We start from the raw sequence: 18,408 nt of genomic DNA, 5'->3' as shown, positions 1-18,408 counted from the left end.
GATGTCAGGCAAACAAATTTCTGCAGTGTCCAGTGGGAGGTCAGTTTGAGTCTCAGGACCTGTGAGACAATCCTCCATCCTATGTACTAGCAGGAGAAATAAATACCAGAGTTAGATCTTTGTCAATTGTGTTCTGCTGTCTTGGAAAACACTCTCTAGACTCCACAGAGGTTGCCTCTTCCAGATGACAACCTGTAATTTTATAAATAAGAGGTGAAGAGATCCCCAGTCCTTAATGAGGGTGATGTTTCTTAACATTTTCAACAATTGCTCTCGAGGCACAAATTTTTCAGCTGTCTCTGAATCAACCAAGCAGAGAATTCTTGCTTTGAATAATTCCTTGCTTTGAATTTGAAATTCCTCTAGCCCTGCCTGGATATTGGGCAACTTGAAAATAACTTGCAGAGGATCAAATTAATTTTGCGTGTAACTCTATGGGAAGCCACGTGCATAAATTTAAAAAAAAAAAAAAATGGAAAAAAGAAGAATAACATTATGAGAAAAGCATAGCTCTGGCACAACACCTCACCGAGGGATATGAGTGGTGACTGTGGGTTGAATACTGTTTGAAAGTACCTTCAAAGGTAGATTAAAGTCAGGAGTAGTGTGAGAGGAAATGGATAATGAGCACAGCAGGAGCAGTTACTCCAGGGGCTTTCTGCTGCTTGTGTGTGCACAGCTGGGGCCTCTGAGGATGGAGGTTGTTTTGGAAGAGATGAAAGGTCATGTCAAGTTGATTTAGCACCTACAAGTGCTATTGGTATGTTGCTTGGTCCCTAATCTGTGAGGCAGAAAACAAGGAGCTTGCAGTATCTGCTCAACTGAAAAATGCAGGTTCCCCACCACAACCACCAAGTAAAAGAGTTTCTAAAAATAGTCACCTAGCCTGAGGTACAAGTTTAAAAGAAACCTCTCTTCACAATGAGATCCAGGCTTCTCTTTATTATAATATATACTCAGAATATCCTGACACTTAAATCAGTTCTCAATCCCTCGTGAAACAGACTTTTTTTTTTTTTTTTATGTAGCACAAAGCTGAATTTTTTAATATTATGTTATATACTACTGGGACAAGAAACACAGTACAAAGAGCACCAGATACAGCAGTTCCCCGCAGTCTCATAAAGTTTTGTACAAAAAGGTACAAATACTAGAGGTATTAAAGTTGGAAAATTAAATGCAAGATTCTTTGTTTTTAACTTTGCAAAGAGAAGTAGCCCATGCTATAGATAATACGTGAGGAAAAAACAGTCTGCTTTCAAAATGGGTAAAGGAGTCTACAGGGAAAGAGGGAGTTAGCAACTGATGAAAGTAAGTGAATAATAAAGCAGGCAATAATACAAAATCTGAACATACATGAAAAGCTTAATCACAATCTATATATAGATTTTACATCTCAGGAAAATAATGTAACATATTGCTTCTCAAGGACATCCCCAGCTCTCATAATAGCCCAGATTTGTACTAGAAATCAAGATTCTGTATGAGTTTATTCCTGGCAATAAAGTAAGTTGCCTCGTTTCCAATATTACCATAATCCTAACTTAAGCAATTGGAAGCTTTTGGCCATTGGAGAGTAGGAGCAGTGATTTCCCCAGTGCAGGAAGGAGACCATCCCCAGGCAGGAGGAGCACACTCCAGTGCCATGTTCTCTATTAAACTGCACATCCATAGTAGGCAGATTTCTGACCACAACAGTTTTCAAGTCTCAAACAGTGGAGAAAGCAGCTGGGTTAATCTTCTGATCCCTCATTTCTGAGCTGCTGCTCGAGAGAAGTGAAGATGCTCTCATAAAACTGATGGAAGAGCTCTGGCCAAAGTACTGACTGCTTAAAAAGTACACCCCCTCTTCTCCTCCCTGGGGCCTTGGAAAGGTTAAATTTTTCCTTCAGTTGTAAACATTTGTCTGGAACTTTGATGAGAGATGAGGATTCTCAGCACTTACTGGACTGAGCCCTAGGATAGAGGTTACTTCATAAAGTGGCAGGAAGGGTGTGACTCATTCTTCCTCACCTGGGTATTTTGGGGGAGCTAAGACACCATGGAACAATTGTTATCCTCCTCAGTGAAAAACTCTTGTTAGGCATAATCAGATTTTAAAACTGCTGTGCACAGCAGTACAATACAGTACAATGCAGCTCAAACATTAAATCTAAGAAGTAATGCAGAAAAAAAAAAAAAAAAAAGAAAAGGCTGTATCCCTTAGGATGGTCATGGGAACATGACTTGTAAAAAGAAAACTAAAAGGAAGCTTGGCAAGTGTTATCCTGTGAAAATAAGCATGTGGGGCATATGGTTGCTGTCTGCACACATGCACCATGCATGCAAACACTAAGAAGAAAATGGAATATTTCAGCTAAATAACAGCGGTGGCAAAAGAAAAAAAACTTCTCTAAAGTAACCATTAATAAAAGTGTGCTAAAAGTTGTGCAAGTCTTGGAGAGCAATGCAGCTCTGGAATGCTCTTCCAGGAGAAGGGGGGAAGCAAAAATCTGACTCCTTTTAACATGGAGGTTGTTAAGCTTATGAAGGGAATTCCTGTGTAAAGTCATTGTCATTATAATAAGAACATATTACATTTCAGTGCTTTACTTATTTAGTGACTTTGATCCAAAGCACTTATATAAAAAAAGCAATAATGAAAATTCCTTTCAAGCAGTACAATAAAAGTCATAATTCCTTGGGGTATTTCATTTTCTTGAGTAGCACACACTTTGGACACATTCCATTCAATATTTGCAGAAATGACAGAGCATCAGCCCTTTGAATAATAATAACTCCAGAACATAGGATAGGCTACAGGTTATTGAAACGATGTGTTGCAAAGTTTGGATCCAACCTTTGCAATGCTAAACCAGAGACAGCTGAGGGAGTTTGTGACTCTTTGGCAAATATATTGATCTCTTTAAATAACTGCCCCAAAAGTACTTTGTTTTCAACTCTGTTTTCAACCTACTGCTTCTGAAGCTGAGCTAAACCCAATGCTTGGAGCTGGATTGTCTGAAGGCCCCCAGCCAACAAACCTAGTGAGAACTTGCAGTGTCCTTGTCACCAGTGGGAGAGTTTGTCACCCTTGTAGCACATAACCACAGTGCATGTGCTGCATCAGCCCAACTCTTCCTTCCCTTGTTCTTTTGTGGCATTTCAATCCAACAGGCAGCCGAGTGCTGTGCCATGTTTTGGGTGAGGTTTGTAGGTGTATGAGAGTTTACACACATGCAGTATGAGTCAGGGACAAGGCTGCTGAATTTATGTCCAAGACCCAGCAGAGAACTTGTATCAGACCCCCAGAGTGAAAACTTCAGCAAAACATCTCAAGTGTGGACACCTAATTCAGGGTATCTAGGCCTACCTGCAGGGCCATGTATAAAGCTCTTTGATTTTCAGTGACAGCAAGGAACATCTTGCCCTCTGACTTGGTAACTTGTGCAGGCTACGTTGAAATCTCCAAAAGTTTTATTTGGTAAGTTTAGAAAGGACCTATTTCCCACTTACCTCACACTTCATGTCCTACATCAACTGACTGACATGAGGGGAGGGTGTTCAAAGGAGAGGTGTAAGTTATTTCACACTATGTACTCTGTGATAGATCTCTGGCCATACATGAATCTGATCCTGGTTTTCTGGTTTTGGGTGGAGCTTACAGAGCAACAACATCAAAAGATCTAGAGCAGATAGAAACCTCTAATAGCTTTGAAAAGGGAATTACATATCTGTACCATATTTGCTTTATTCTGCCTGTTGAGTCACTTTTTGTTGTGATATGTAAACACAGGCTTCCAAACATGACAATTTTTGCGTTAGTATTTTCATTTCTCTTCTAACAAGTTTGAATTTATTTTCCGAGCCTCTCTAGTCTTCACAAGTAAAACAAGCAATCAAACAAACAAACAAAAAAATTATCGTAAAATTACATACAATAAAGGAGATGTGAAAACAGCAGGATCTGAAGAGAAATGCTGTTCTGCCCACTGAGTGCCAGTAGTTTGGTTTATACCACAGATCTCTAGAATTATGAGGAGAGGAAGGCAGTGGCTTCTGCCTGTTGTCTACAAGTGGTTGATGTCTGTACAATTGCATAAGGGAAGAGTCTGAGCACTCAAAAAATGTTTATGCAAATTCATTACTCTTAAAAACCCAGATCATCTGCTCTCTTGCATTTTGGGGTTTTATTTTTTGTTTGCTTGGTTGAGGTTTTTTTTGTGTTGTCTTTTTTTTTTTTTTTTTTTTTTTTTTAAGTTCAGGCAAGCCCTTAAAAAGATTTAAATCAACTACATCACAGAAGCAGGTAGGAGGATCTGCCCACAGTGAGTGCAGTATTAAGCTCTTTTTCTTGATCTGCTTCTTTCCTAGGCCCCTATACTCTTCCTTAGCTATAAGTTCCTTTCTGAGGGAAAATGTGACTTAGAAGGGTTTTTTTTTTCCCTTAGAGTTTCCTTGGCAGAAAGCTTAATGGAATTGTCTGCCATCAACACCTGCTTTCAAGCTTTGCTGATAAAATTAGATTTTGCGTCTCACCCTCACATATGGCATCTTTATAATTAGTCTTTTTGCAGTATATGAATGTCAGTTCCTAAAATGCTGCCTGTACTGTTCATGTGGGAATATCTTGCTTCATTACACAAGTCCAAGTTTTTCATTGGAGCTTCTAATTGTAGAAAACCCACGGTTTTGTGTGTCAAATCTCAGAACCATTTTGATGGACTGAAATACAGTGTATCTTCAGCTTTACTGGAATTAAGCAGTGTGCAGATCACTTCTGGAAATGGGCCTGAGACATCTTCATGGGCCTCCATACCTGAAGTGACTTGTGGAAAAACAGTCTTTGAGTATGTAGATATCTGAAAATGAGGGGTGGGCTTCTTCTGAGGGCTCAGTATCAACCTAATCTTTGAAGCAGAGGTAGGTCTATGCTCAGGAGCTTCTGAAAAATATTACCATAGGTTACATTTCAGTACTAGAACACACAGTATTTAACACGTGTGGTCAAGAGTAACCAAACTTCCATTGAAGTGAAGCTCAAAGGTGTTTTCAGATGTGTGATGATCAGAATTACCATTCAGAAAGGTGAGGAAGAGTGGCCCTCTGTCAGTGATTCACAAGTGATTGTTTTAAACTGTAGCAAAATTCATGGCAAGTCCTACACTAATACAGATACCAGCATAGGTGATTTTTTCATTACTCGTGTCACAGCTGAGAATTTTTATTCCATTTGGGCACGTTCACTTCTCTGCTCAGGTGAGGAAACACAAAAAGTACCAGATCATCACTATACCTCTAGCACTAATGTCATGGAGGTGGTAACATTTGTATGGAAAAGTCAGCATTACTAGCAACAGGATGAAAATGTTCAAAACGTTAACTTGGAATAGAAACGAATGTAGCTTCTCAAGTGCAAAGTTAGTGCAGTGTCAACAACACTATCCTCTAGAAAAAAAAAAAAAGAAGACAAATAGGAAAACATTTATAACCATAGCTCTTGATAGCTCTCATGCAAACTGTTGTCAAACTTGCACACTTAATGCAGTGAATCATTCAGGCTCAGCTCACTGGGGGTACTCCTGCTCATATTGGTAAGACTGGCCATAAGGGATTTGACTTTATAAGCATAGTAGTCCCTTAAATTGACTGATGGAACTTCTTTCATGCCATCACCAAAATCACAGCTTCTCATGGCACTCTCTAACTGCTTCTGACGCCTATAAAAGTGGGAGAATTTATTGAAGATCAGTGTAATGGGAAGCACTACCACTAGGATACCAGCTAGGATGCATGCAGATGCCGTCAACTTCCCAGCAGTGCTCCCTGGCACAACATCACCATAGCCAACTGTGGTCATGCTAACTGTGGCCCACCACCAGCAAGCAGGGATGGTAGCTAACCCCTCATTCTCTTCTTTCTCAATGGTGTAAGCCACTACAGAGAAGATGGAGATGCCAACAGAGAGGTAAAGTAAGAGAAGCCCCACCTCTCTGTAGCTATACTTCAGGGTGGCCCCAAGAGACCTGAGACCCGTGGAGTGCCTGGCAAGCTTTAAGATGCGAAAGATCCTCATGAGTCTCAGGACTTGTGCAACCCTGCCTAAATTTGCTAAAGTCGGGCTGCTTTCCACCACCAGGTTGACAACTAAGGTAATATAAAATGGAAGGATAGACATCAGGTCAATCAAATTCAGGGCATGCTTGAAAAATTTTAGGAAGTCAGGAGCCACAGCAAATCTCGCCACCAGTTCAAAGGTGAACCATGCAATACCAAAGTGCTCCACAATTTCAAAGCGAGGGTCTTCCTCAGGGTTCCCATCACTATCAGGGATCTGAAAGTCTGGGAGGCTGTTCAGGCACATGGTCACAATGGAGCCCAGCACCACCACTATTGAAAGGACACTGAAGATTCGGCTTAAGACTGAGTATCCAGGATTATCCAAAGCAAGCCAGAGCTGCCTCCTGATGTTTCCAAAGGGCTGTTTGTCAAATTTAGAGGCATCGTTGTAGAATGCCAAAATCTCATCAAAAGAAGATGTGGTACTTTCCTGGTCACTTTGTTCCTCCCATTTCTCTTGGTCCGGCTCCATTTTTCTCCCATGGTAGCTGTAACTGCAGCAGGAGTCTATGAAGAATTCATTGATTCCCCAGTATTCAATCTCCTGGCTGAAAGAGAACACGCAGAGTTCGCCCATCACATGGAGCTTGCCGGTGTTATAGAAATGAAGCACGTAGGGAAAGAGCTCGGGATTTCTGTCAAAATAAAATTCATTCTTGGTGTCATCATAGTCATCACAGAGCTCCAGTATTGACTCCTTCGAGTGGCAGCTCAGCAGTTTGCCCAGCCTGGTCTCAGGAAACCTTAATAACGTGTTGGATCTCATCTTTTTCTTAAAACCTCCAACGTTGATGCTGATCTCATTGTCTTCAAAATTCGCTTCAGATAAAGCCTTCAGACTCTGGCCTGTCATAGTGAGCTCCTTCCAAAGGTGTATAGGGAATGAAAACATAGGATGCAATTGCACACAAAATCAGCACAATGAGCAAATCTATAGCATGTTCATCAACTAATACTTCTTTCTTTCTTTCTGTCTTTTTCTCTCTTCCTTTCCTTTCCTTTCCTTTCCTTTCCTTTCCTTTCCTTTCCTTTCCTTTCCTTTCCTTTCCTTTCCTTTCCTTTCCTTTCCTTTCCTTTCCTTTCCTTTCCTTTCCTTTCCTTTCCTTTCCTTGCCTTGCCTTGCCTTGCCTTGCCTTGCCTTGCCTTGCCTTGCCTTGCCTTGCCTTGCCTTGCCTTTCCTTGCCTTTCCTTGCCTTTCCTTTCCTTTCCTTGCCTTTCCCCTTCTCTCTCCCTCTCACTTTCTCTCATTCCTTTCTTTCTCTTTTTCCTCTCTCTCTTTTATTTCCTTCTTCCCCCTTTCCTTCTTTTCCTTCCTTATGCGCCTTCCCCCCCTTCCTTCTCCCACCTCCTACTGAAGACATCGAGGGCGGCTCCTTTGTTCCCGCCGCAGGCTCCTGTCCCTCCCCGTACCCTTCACCTGCGCTGCGGCTCCCGCTCCCGCCAGCCCCCATCGCACTCCGCCTTTGTGCCACCGCCTTGGACCGGACTTTCCCCCCCCCCCCAACACCTCGCCGCGCCCCGGTCCCGCTAGACGAGGACCCCCGGAGCCATCCCCCGGGACCCCGCTCCCCCCCATCCCGGGCCCCCGCCGCGGGGTTTCCTCCCCGTTCCCCTCCCGCCCTACCTGCTCTCTCAGCGGCCGCAGCCCCCCGCCGGCGCGCCCTGCCGCCCCCGGTTCTGGCCCGCCATCGCCGCCGCCCGCGGGGGCCGCCAGGGCTCGCCTCACTGCCGGTGCTAGTGGGCCTGCCGGTGCTGGGGGGGTGCCGGTGTCGGGGGTGCCGGTGCCGGTGTCGGAAGGGTGTTGGGGGGTGGGGGGGAGGGGCGGCCCCGCCGGCCGCTCGGTGCTGAAGGGACAGCGGCCGCGCGCTGCCCGCTCAGCGGCGGGAGGCGGCGGCACGCGCGCTCGTCATGGCGACGACCCCCGCGGCTGCCGCCCGCCCCCGCCGCTCCCACCCTCTCCCCCCCGACCCCGCCGGGAGATCGGGGCTGACGCCGCGGGACGTCGGCGGGGAGGCGGGCGGCGGGCGGGTGGGCGGCTGGGAGCCGGCAGCCACGGTGCCCGCCTGAGGAGGGGCGGCCCGGAGGAGCTGGTGCGCCGGCGGTGCCTCCCCTCGCTCTCTCTCGCTCCTGCCCCCGCGCACCGGCGCCGCAAACTCGGGTTTCCTCCCCCCCCGATCCTGCCTCCCGCAGCCTCCGACCCGCACAACTTCCCGAAGGGGCGCGCCCGCCGTGGCTCTCTCTGGGCACCCGCGGACACTCTCCCGAGTGGGGGACGCCCACCCACACCCACTCGCCCCCACCTTTTGCCCCCTCACCCTGCCGGCGGGCGCGGCGGGAGCCCGGGGAGGGTCCCGGGAAGGGGCCGGGACAGAGAGTGCCTCCTCCCTCCCCGGCGCAAGCGGGTCCCGCCGCAGCCCCCCGCGCTGCACCCGCTTTGTGGCGCCTGGGCGGTGTCACTGCGGGGACTGGGAACACGAAGGACGGGGACACTCGCCAGAGCGATTGGGTGTCAGCAACGCGGGGCTGCGCGGTGAGGGTGCCCGCCGCCCCCAGACATCGCTGGGAACCCCACCCGGCCCTGCCCGGGGAGCTGAGAGGCTGCACCTGGAGCGGCGGGGCCTGACCCCACCCTGCGCTGCCGCTCTTGGCAGAGTCTTAGTGCCGGCGTGTGGAATAATGTCTGATCGTATGGTCACCGGTGGCAGAGCCTCTTGCCCACGCTGGAGGTGGTTGTGAAGAATTCTCCCTCCTCTTGCTGAGCCCCCGGCATGAGGCCGAGTTCCCCGGGAAACTACGGAAGCGGTGACCCCCCCCCTGAGCAGGTAGCTGGCTGTGCAGGGAACAGAGGCTCCCGGAGAGGTGCTTCGTACCGGGCTAACCTGCCTCCTCTCCTCCCGGCTGCCTTGTGACCACCTCTCACTGCTGAACCCACGCATCTGCAGTGCAGCTCCTGGAACTGAACTGCTGTTGATGATTTGCAGGACTGGGGGGCACAGAGGGGATGAAGCTTGCTTGCTGCTCCCTGTCAGAGCCTTGAGCACTCCAACCCTGTGCATCACCCTTGGCTTATTCCTCAAACCCTTGGAGGGAGAGAGCAGTTATACACCCTAACTCCAGTAGCAAATGAGCCCCATTTACAAGAAATCCCTCAGCATTAAAGGACAGCCCTGTAAGAATGCAACTAACTGCCTCATGGGATGGGGCAAATAAGTGCTGGTGCATGCCGGTGGCGGGGTCTCCTCAGAATCCTCCACCAGAGGTCTCCAGCAGAGATCTCCAAGAGCTTTCTCAGCTTTCCTACCTGAGGTGCTGGGATTACTCCACATATACCATCATTACTGGTGCATTGTGTGGCCAGACTCCCCACATCTCTGGGGACACTTCCACAGTAGTGTGAAGGGCTCAAAATACCCTCAGCTCCCAGGGATGCTTTGGAAGATCCATGCTTCAGAGATGCTACAGATGCTGCCCTAGCTTGCCTTCTCTTGGGTGGTGCTTGCTCTTGCTTTTCTCTCCTGCTGGTGAGTGCCTCCCTCCTCCTTTTCCTTTAGGGTCCTCCAGCATGTCCCTCCCTTGCTACAGATGCCCGGAGTCTGGGCTGTAGGTCCCAGTGTGCTTCACTCTGTGTTCAGTGGCATCTCACAGGATGTTGAATCCATACTGAATTATGCACACCAGGCTGCCACGGTCGCTCTGGCTTTTCCCCTCCTGAGAAGGGGTATACAAGAGATGGAGACTGCTCATAGCAGGGAGTAGGCTCTGCAGATGCAGTGGTGACCTGTACGTTTCCCTGTAGCTATGAGTTTTCACCTCCAGAGAGGCAGATCTGCCTCCCAGTGCTAGCACAGTTGTTAGGTTAGTTTGGGACAACCTCCTCCTCCCAGGGTTCTGCTGGCAAACCAGTCACCCCGCAGCTCTAATTCTACTTTTTAGTAGAATTTAGTAGAAAAATTCTATTTTTTAATGCCTGGGGGAAGGGATGGCAGGGCACAGGACTGGGAATCACCAGGCTGGGATTTCTAAGTTGGATGCTCCTTCTGTTCCCTCCCCATTTCCGAGGTCTTGGATAAATCACAAAACTTCTCTACTGTAATATCCCACTCACTGTCAGGAGAGCAAAAATAACTCATACGCCTCAGTGACGTTGCAATGAGCAGTGATCTGCAGCTGGTAATGCACTCAAGTGGTGTCTGTGTGTTCCGACCAGCTCTGTGCTATTTGAGGTATCTAGTGGGGGCATTAAACATATTTAAACATCTTGAGCAACTTCATAAAAAAACAAACAAACAAACAAACAACGTTTTTTCTTTATTCTTAAATTAGATGTTTTTTCCTTAATGCTGCTTTGGAAGAAACTAAGTGGAGATATGTTTAGAGGACTTTCAAGCTTTTACACATTGTTCTTGCCTTCTAAGCTGCTTGGTTAAGAAAAGGATAATAGGCAATTTCATGCTCATTTTGGGAAATGTATTTATCCTTCTCTGTTCTTACCTTTAACCTGAAAAAATCACTGGTCACTTTTCTATTCTCTACTTTCTCATTAAAAGGCACCATGAAGTTTATGCAGATATAGTGGGGATAAACAGCAAAGCAATACAGCAGTATAAGGATACAACTCCCCCTAGTTTAATATAACTGCTCCTGTAATTAGGCCTAATTGGCTCAGCCAGTGTTTTGCTAATAAGACTAAAATGCTTCCAGCACCCAAGATAGTAATCCTAAATTTATCTAAATGTTTTTGTAAGGTGTGTACTCTGCTCCACAGACACACAAGCAGGTCTGGTTCTGAGCTAGTGCCTTTGCCTTTTCCAGTGGTTAATACAGGATGAATTGCTGTGAACACACTTCCACTGGTGGAATCCAAGGCAAAAAGTCCATTTTGGTATGTCAAAGGGATTCAGATATGTCTTTTTCTTTTTTTTTTTTTTTTTTTTTTTTTTCACAAAATGAGCTTTTGATGTGTCAGAGAAGAGCAGATTTTGGGATGCACTGCTAATGAATCACGAAAATATGAAACAACACTTTATCCCCAGCACTCTGTGGACATTTCTTGGACTGGGGAGGATGAACAAGGAGTGGTAAGAGGGGAAGAGAAGGAGGACTGAAAAAATATCCTGTTGGAGTGGAGAAATAAATGTGACTCCTATCACCCTAGGACAATATTACAAAAACTCAACTAACTTTGGGTCTACTGGTTATACCTGCTGACTCTGAGACTGTGAGAGAGATGGGGGTTGGTGTATTGATACATGTGCTACCATGTTAGGCTGGGCACAGAGTGGCTGAGAGCAGCCAGGCAGAAAGGGACCTGGGAGTCTGGATTGACAGGAAGCTGAACATGAGCCAGCAGTGTGCCCAGGTGGCCAAGAAGGCCAATGGCATCCTGGCCTGCATCAGGAACAGTGTGGCCAGCAAGTCCAGGGAAGGGATTCTGCCCCTGTACTCAGCGCTGGTGAGGCCACACCTCGAGTCCTGTGTCCAGTTCTGGGCCCCTCAGTTCAGGAAGGAGATTGAGGTCCTGGAGCAGGTCCAGAGAAGAACAAGAAGTCTGTGAAGGGATCCAGCACAAGTCCTGTGAGGAAGGGCTGAGGGAGCTGGGGGTGTTCAGTCTGGAGAAGAGGAGGCTCAGGGGAGACCTCATCACTCTCTACAACTCCCTGAAAGGAGGGGGGTAGCCAGGGGGGGGCTGGTCTCTTCTCCCAAGTAGCTACCAGTAAGTCAAGAGGGCATGGACTTAAGCTCTTCTAGGGTAAGTTTATGTTGGATATTAGGAAGAATTTCTTTACAGAGGGGGTGATCAGGCATTGGAATGGGCTGCCCAGGGAGGTGGTGGATTCTCTGTCCCTGGAGGTTTTTAAGAAGAGACTGAATGTGGCACTCAGTGCCAGGGTCTGGGAACCACAGTGGTACTGGACCAAGGGTTGGACTTGATGATCTCAGAGGTCCTTTCCAACCTGGATGATTCTATGATCCTATGTTATTTAAGGGATATGTAAAGGTGCCAGTGCTGTGCAAAGACATGGGATGTATACAAGTGCCCACCAGGGCTTGTTTGAGTCTGGAGCCATCCTAACTGTAGCATGTTTGACAAAGCTCTGCTTTGGGCTTGGGGTGACCTGAACTGTGACAACATGTGAAATTATTGCCTTGCTAGTGACTGGCTGAGTGTGGGAAGCTTCTTCCTAAGAAGCCATGTCTTTGGACAATGTCTCCTATCTGGTCCCTGTTGTCTGTCTCACCACTGTGATACCCCACAGGGAGCTCAATTCTGATGAGAATGTGTGGCACTCTGTTCCACAGGCACGATGCACCAATGTCTTAGATGTACTGTCAGCTTTGGCAGAAGTGAAATCTCTATGATGCTACTACTTCTATAGCAATGATTAAATATTTAATAGAGTCTAAAGGAAGATATGGGACCAAGGCAGTGGTTTTGTCACCACTTCCACTGAGTGAAAGTAGTGAGCACTGGAAGTGAGCACTACCACGGAGTGATAGACTTTAGATTTGAAGACACAACCATCTATTAGGCTGAAAGTGGAACTTTTGCCTGAACTGGAAGGTCTCCCTCTGGCCCTGGAGCCAGATTCAAGTGTAAATTCTTTTTGACCATTTCCTTTTGCTCCAAATGGATTGGAAAATCCTGGAGTCTTAATTTGTTAGTTTGAAATCAATAGATATGATCTGTGTTTCTTTGCAAAACCTCACAGGCAGCTGGGAGCAAAGCTGAGATCCTTTGATGACAGCACTGCTACTGCCCCAACTATCAACTGTGGCCAATTGGTGAATATGTTTAAAAGAAAGAAAAATAGTTTTGCACATAATGCTCACTTAAATACTGGAAAAGGACAGCTGCAGAATACTGTCAGTTTAAAAGAATGAATAAGTTGAAAATGGATTTAAACAGATTGATAAAGGGTACTTCCCTCTCTGGATATTTATCCAGATGATCTGAGTACAACCTGAGATGGAGAAAACCCATGACAGACTGAAATTGTTGCAGAGGAGGGACCCTTCCAAACATGCTTTTTTTTTCACCCCCTCCCATCAGCAAGGTAGCTGTTCTTGTGATGTTTGATTGCTGGCAATCAAAGGCAAGCATTTCCTCACTGGAAGTTTGAAGAAAGCTGAGATGAACATGGCATGATCTTTCCACTGTTTTAGAAAGAGCCTTCTGTAACCACAGGCAGAAAAGAAGTACCATTTGTTCAGGGATCTGCTTGTCCCACAAGTGCCCTTACTGCCATGCTGGCTTTTCTTCAGAGACAAGGCTCTGCACAAGCTCTTGTGGCATTTGCAGTATAAAACTGGGGAGGCAGACAAGTCAAATGCTTTACTAAGCCAGAAGTTTACAAGGCAGTAATAGTGATGTCTGAAAACAGAACTCCCCTGTGATGAAGGCCATCTGGCAGATAAAGAAACTGAACCATGTATGGAACATGAAATGAACATTTAATTTTGGCTGACACCTCAACAGGATGATAAATACTGATCTTTCTGGTGCGTTGATTGCATGACCAATGAAGCTTCACTGTGATGCCTCTGCAGGATTCTGCCTTTTGTTGTGAGTTGACCTGCTTATGCTCTGCCTGCTCCACCTGATTCTTGACTATGAGGGACACATGATGACATTTGCTTTTGCAAGCCCTATGGGGCCCATTGTATTTATTAATTAAATCACCATATCCCAGAATCATGGAGTGCAATGCAAAAAAACATTATTAGTTAATTGTGACTTACTTTTAGTATAGATTGTAGAATTTCAACAGTCCATCTTTTACTTGAAAGTTGATGTCTCAGACAGCTTAAATGAATCGTAGAATGTCAGGTTGGAAGGGACCTCAAGGATCATCTGGTCCAACCTTTCTAATATTATTGTTTATCTGGTATGTCTCAGCACCCTGTTGAGCTGAGACTTAAAATTTTCCAAAGTGGGGGAATCCACCATTTCCCCTGGGAGACCATTCCAATGTCTGACTGTCCTCAGAGTGAAAAATTTTCCTCTTGTGTTCAAGCAGAATCTTGCCAGGACCAACTTGTGCCCATTGCCCCTTGTCTTGTCCTGGTGACTCCTTGTAAATAGGGAGTCTCTATCTGCTTTGTAGCTGCCCTTTAAGTACTGGAACATGGTAATTAGGTCTCCTCTAAGCCTTCTCTTCTCAAGGCTGAACAAACCCAGTCTTCTCAGCCTCAGACTGAACCTACAGACCCCATTGACATATCGGAGGAGCCTGCAGTGAGTATGTTTACATCAGCATATTACCTGGCCTTGGGACTGTGCTTTTGAAGTGACCCTCCTGATCAGCTCCACTACTCATTTACATGGAGCCTGAGAACTCTATTCCTTTGGCATGTTAATAACCCCAACGCTGAGCTGCATTGCCAGTAGCAATAAGCACTGGGAAGGAAGGATTTTCAGGACTGCAGTTTGGGATGTAAAATGATGACCTAACACAGTCCAGTTATCACTCTCTCAGTGGAACTGGTGCAGTCAGCAGTGGGCATGAGCTCTTTTTCTTTGTCTGAAAGGAAATCGAGAGAAAGAGGGTCTTGCTTGGGTCCAAATTGTGGTCATTAGTATTTAATTGTGACAAAAAAGCCTAGTTCAGTTCTGTCAGTTACCTGACTTGGAAAATTTGAAGACAATTTCAGCTACATTTGGAACATGCCAATGTGTTTCTTCCCTTACACTTCTCAAGCTTCTGTGTATCTGGAAAACAAAGCCCTGGGAAATTCATCTACATCTTAGCTCCTTCAGGCAAATCCCCAGATTTGAAATATTCTCAGCTGATTTGCTCTCACTGAGAACATGCTTCACGCTTAGATGGTTCAGCAGTTTGTGCCTCTTTTTTTTCCTATTTTTTTCCCCCTCTGTTCTCTTTGTAAAAAGGTGATTTGGAGCCTTTAATCTAAAAAGAATAATTGAGACATTTGCTTTTTTCCATACATATCTGTGTCACAGGAGTTTTCATCACCCTGTTAACACTGACCTCAGCACCACAGTCTGCTCCACATGGCCTGCCTCAGGTACAACCTAAGAGTGCTCTGCAGAAGGCTCCAGCCAGGCAACCTCTCCTCACTTTTTGTTTCCCAGCCCTGTCACTAAGGATATTGGCAAGGATGAACTCACCTTTTCCTGGCCAGCATCCACAAAGCATGAGACCAGTCTTCAGTGAGCAAGGTAGAGCTTTGAATCATACCTACCTTAACTTAACCTTAAAAAAAGATTAGGGGAGTATAAGAGGATGTTACCCTTCATGTGTCCAAATGTTTTTATTTTGCAACTGAAAACCATAATGCTCAGCTAGATCAATGAATGAGATAAAACAAATAAGCAAAGAAATGGAAGGCAAGCATATCAGCAATGTGCCCCGCACCTCCCAAAGGTGTTTCTGCAGGGGGAGAGCAGAAGATGCACTATTTGCTTCCTATGCTTGAGTTGCCACTTTCACCTCTTGCTGGCTCTCCAGATAGCTTGATGTTGCAATATCTGATGCCAGAAGCCACATTCTTGCTTGAGAGAAATCTCTCCTGGATCTTTGGCTGAGGTTCTACAGATCTGAATGGAAAGACTGTGGGCAGCTAATGTAAGTGTTAAGATCCAGCTCTGAACGTAGAGGACCCTTGGGACTCCAGCCCTTTGTGCCTCCCAGCAGCTGTGCATCATAGTACAGATTCAGCAGCTACTGTTTCCTGCCTCCTAAACATAGGTCTCAGTTTCTTAAATATGAAATGCCAGCACTGTCTTTTTCTTGTGAAGCCACCTATCATCAGATCCTTTATTCTTCATATTGCTTGTGAAGGATTTAGCTGTTGCACTGGGGCCTTCAGCGTTCACAGTTCTACAGTCTCCGCTTTATTTGCACCAGCTGCTTCACCAAGAGAAGAGCAAAGTTTGCCTCTGAAGTCTGCCCAAATGTGAAGAAGCTTCAGAGCCTGGTGACTAAAGAAATAGAAGCCTTAGTATGAAGAGGAAAGGTTCCAAACTGGCAGCACAGGTACATCCTCACTGCCCAGCATTGCCGAAAGGGAGGGAGTGAAAGGCACACCACACCTATGCTGTTTCCTGAAGCTTCCCAAGACAGATGCTGTGAATACTCTCCCAGTTTATGTGGACCATTCACTGTTGCTTCATAATCCACCATGGGCAGAGTTTGCCAGCTGGGAATGAAGATAAATTTGTCTCTCCTTGAGACACTTGAAGCAAATAGCCTGGAAGGGCATTATCTGGGAGATACATGACTCTTACATGTGAACAACAAAACACGTTTGTCCAATGGTATCACCTCCAGCAACTTCTTGGGTTTTTTTGTAACTAACTAAAGCACAAAGGGGCTGGCTGAGTGTGGGAAGCTTTTTCCTAAGAATCCATGTCTTTGGCATTGTCTCCTGTTTGATCCCTGTTTTCTGTCTCACCACTACAACAGCTGTGATACCCCACAGTATGCTTAATTCTGATGAGAATGTGTGGCACTCTGTTCCATAGTTGTGCCATGCCTAGCCATACTGTGATTGCTACAGGGGGTCTAAATGTTGTTTTAGATTTTTTTTTTAATCTGCTTAGTGAAAACAGACAATAAACTTTAACCATTTATTCTTTATTAACTGCTCACATAACAAAAGGAGTTTACAAACTTTTTCATAGCCTGCATAATGCTTATGGCCCATTTTTCTAATGGGAGAGCACACACCCTCACATCACCTTTGAAAATGCTAACAAACTGTTTGCAGCAACAGTCCCCCTTTCAGTCATTCCCTGTACATAGCAGTGGTAGTACCTTTCCTGAAATGGATCTCAAAGGCAGTTTTGGCTGCGTTCATCCTAAAGGTCAAACTTGCCTATCTGAGGGTCTGATAGAGAGCATGGACTTCTTGTACACCTCCAGATATATTCTGGCTGCTAAGAGATCTCTCACTAGTGCATGAGGGATCAAGAAACTATTTCTGTTGGATTTGATTCACTTTGATATTTTTATATTATATTTAAACAAAGAGCAGGCCAATTAAAAAAGAAAAAGGATATAAATAAGATTCTAATTAACATTTCCCACCTCTATCCTGGGACAAAAGGTTTTAAAGTTTCTGAAACATAGTGGGACATCTGTGCTCAGTTTCTATATACAAAGCAAGGTCCAAAACATCATGAGAAACCTTATCCTGAAGGGATGCCAGCCCAGATCCATGCCTTAAAGAGTTTCATATGGTTCAGATCAGTTTATAAAAAAAGGCTCTGAATTGTTTTATCCTTAGCTAGCAGGACTTTACATTTTAATTTTTAAAAAATCGATTCAAAAAAGACCTTAATGATATGCTTAATTATAACCACCTCTGGTTTTCAGAATCATGCTTTTCTTTGCTCTCCTGGAGTTTAATCCTATGGCCAAGAACAAGAGGAAGTAACAAAGTCATTTTTTTCCACAAGCATATACAATGGAATTATGAGGATACAGCAGCAGTTTAAAGTTGACCATTCAGCTCACTGACCTGATTCATGCAGTGTAAAGTAGAGTGAGATTCAGCTCATTGTGAACACAGGAAAACCTGAATTCTGGTTTATCTGTTTTTCTTTTCAAACTGCTGCTCTGTAGAGCAATTCTGAACTTTGCTGCAGTCAGAATATTGCACTACCCAGCTGCTGAACAAAGAATTCACTGAATCTAGGTCAGGTCTAATTTGTGAAGCTTGCAGAGTTAGTCACTATGGCAGCTTTCTGAAAGGTACAGATGGAGAATCCATGAGCTGTGGGAACAAGATTACGGGGCTTCTTCCCACCATCAGTTTTAATGCAATTTGGTTTATTTCCTTTTCCAGGAGTTCCTTTTTTTCAGAGTTCTTAGTAAAGGAGAGATTAAATGTGACAGCCACATCTGTTTTAGGACATTCCTATGAAGGGATCAGGTTGGTAGCTGGCTCAAGTGATGTTAAAAGTGAATGCTTCTGGTCTGAGCAGGTGGTCTATGAACTTTATGAAAAATCTGTAGCTTTTTATAGTGACTTTCATCTCAGGATCTCATAGTGCCCTATAAATATCAGTCAATCAAGCCTCACACCATCGCTGTGAGGTGATCACTTTGTAATTGGAGGGAATGGGTTTTATGGCTCACAAGTTTGCTGCTGGCTGGGAAATCCTATTTGCAGCTCACACAATCTGCCACAAGTAGAGCAGATGTATTGCTGCTGTGTCTGGAAATAAGGACTGTTTGAGATGCAGTGGTGCTTGTGCTGCTGGTATATGGGTTCTTCATCCTTTCTGATCTGCTCCGCTGCCCCTGGTTCTCCTGTTCTTGTTTCCTGATGTCCCCCTCCAAG

General features: G+C 45.3%; 1 protein-coding gene across 1 annotated transcript; it reads right to left on the bottom strand.

Moving 5' to 3' along the window:
- Positions 1-4,884: 4,884 nt before the first annotated feature.
- Positions 4,885-9,035, bottom strand: KCNS2 (potassium voltage-gated channel modifier subfamily S member 2). Its single transcript, XM_071738030.1, has 2 exons — positions 7,724-9,035; positions 4,885-6,961 (listed from the first exon to the last, which is right to left on the bottom strand). Exon 2 carries the CDS (start codon positions 6,950-6,952, stop codon positions 5,519-5,521), a length of 1,434 nt encoding a protein of 477 aa, XP_071594131.1. The 5' UTR covers positions 6,953-6,961; positions 7,724-9,035; the 3' UTR covers positions 4,885-5,518.
- Positions 9,036-18,408: the final 9,373 nt, after the last annotated feature.

Source organism: Heliangelus exortis, chromosome 2 (genome assembly GCF_036169615.1).
Source record: "Heliangelus exortis chromosome 2, bHelExo1.hap1, whole genome shotgun sequence".
Classification (NCBI taxonomy): Eukaryota; Metazoa; Chordata; class Aves; order Apodiformes; family Trochilidae; genus Heliangelus; species Heliangelus exortis.
This window is presented reverse-complemented; position numbering and strand designations above follow the sequence as displayed.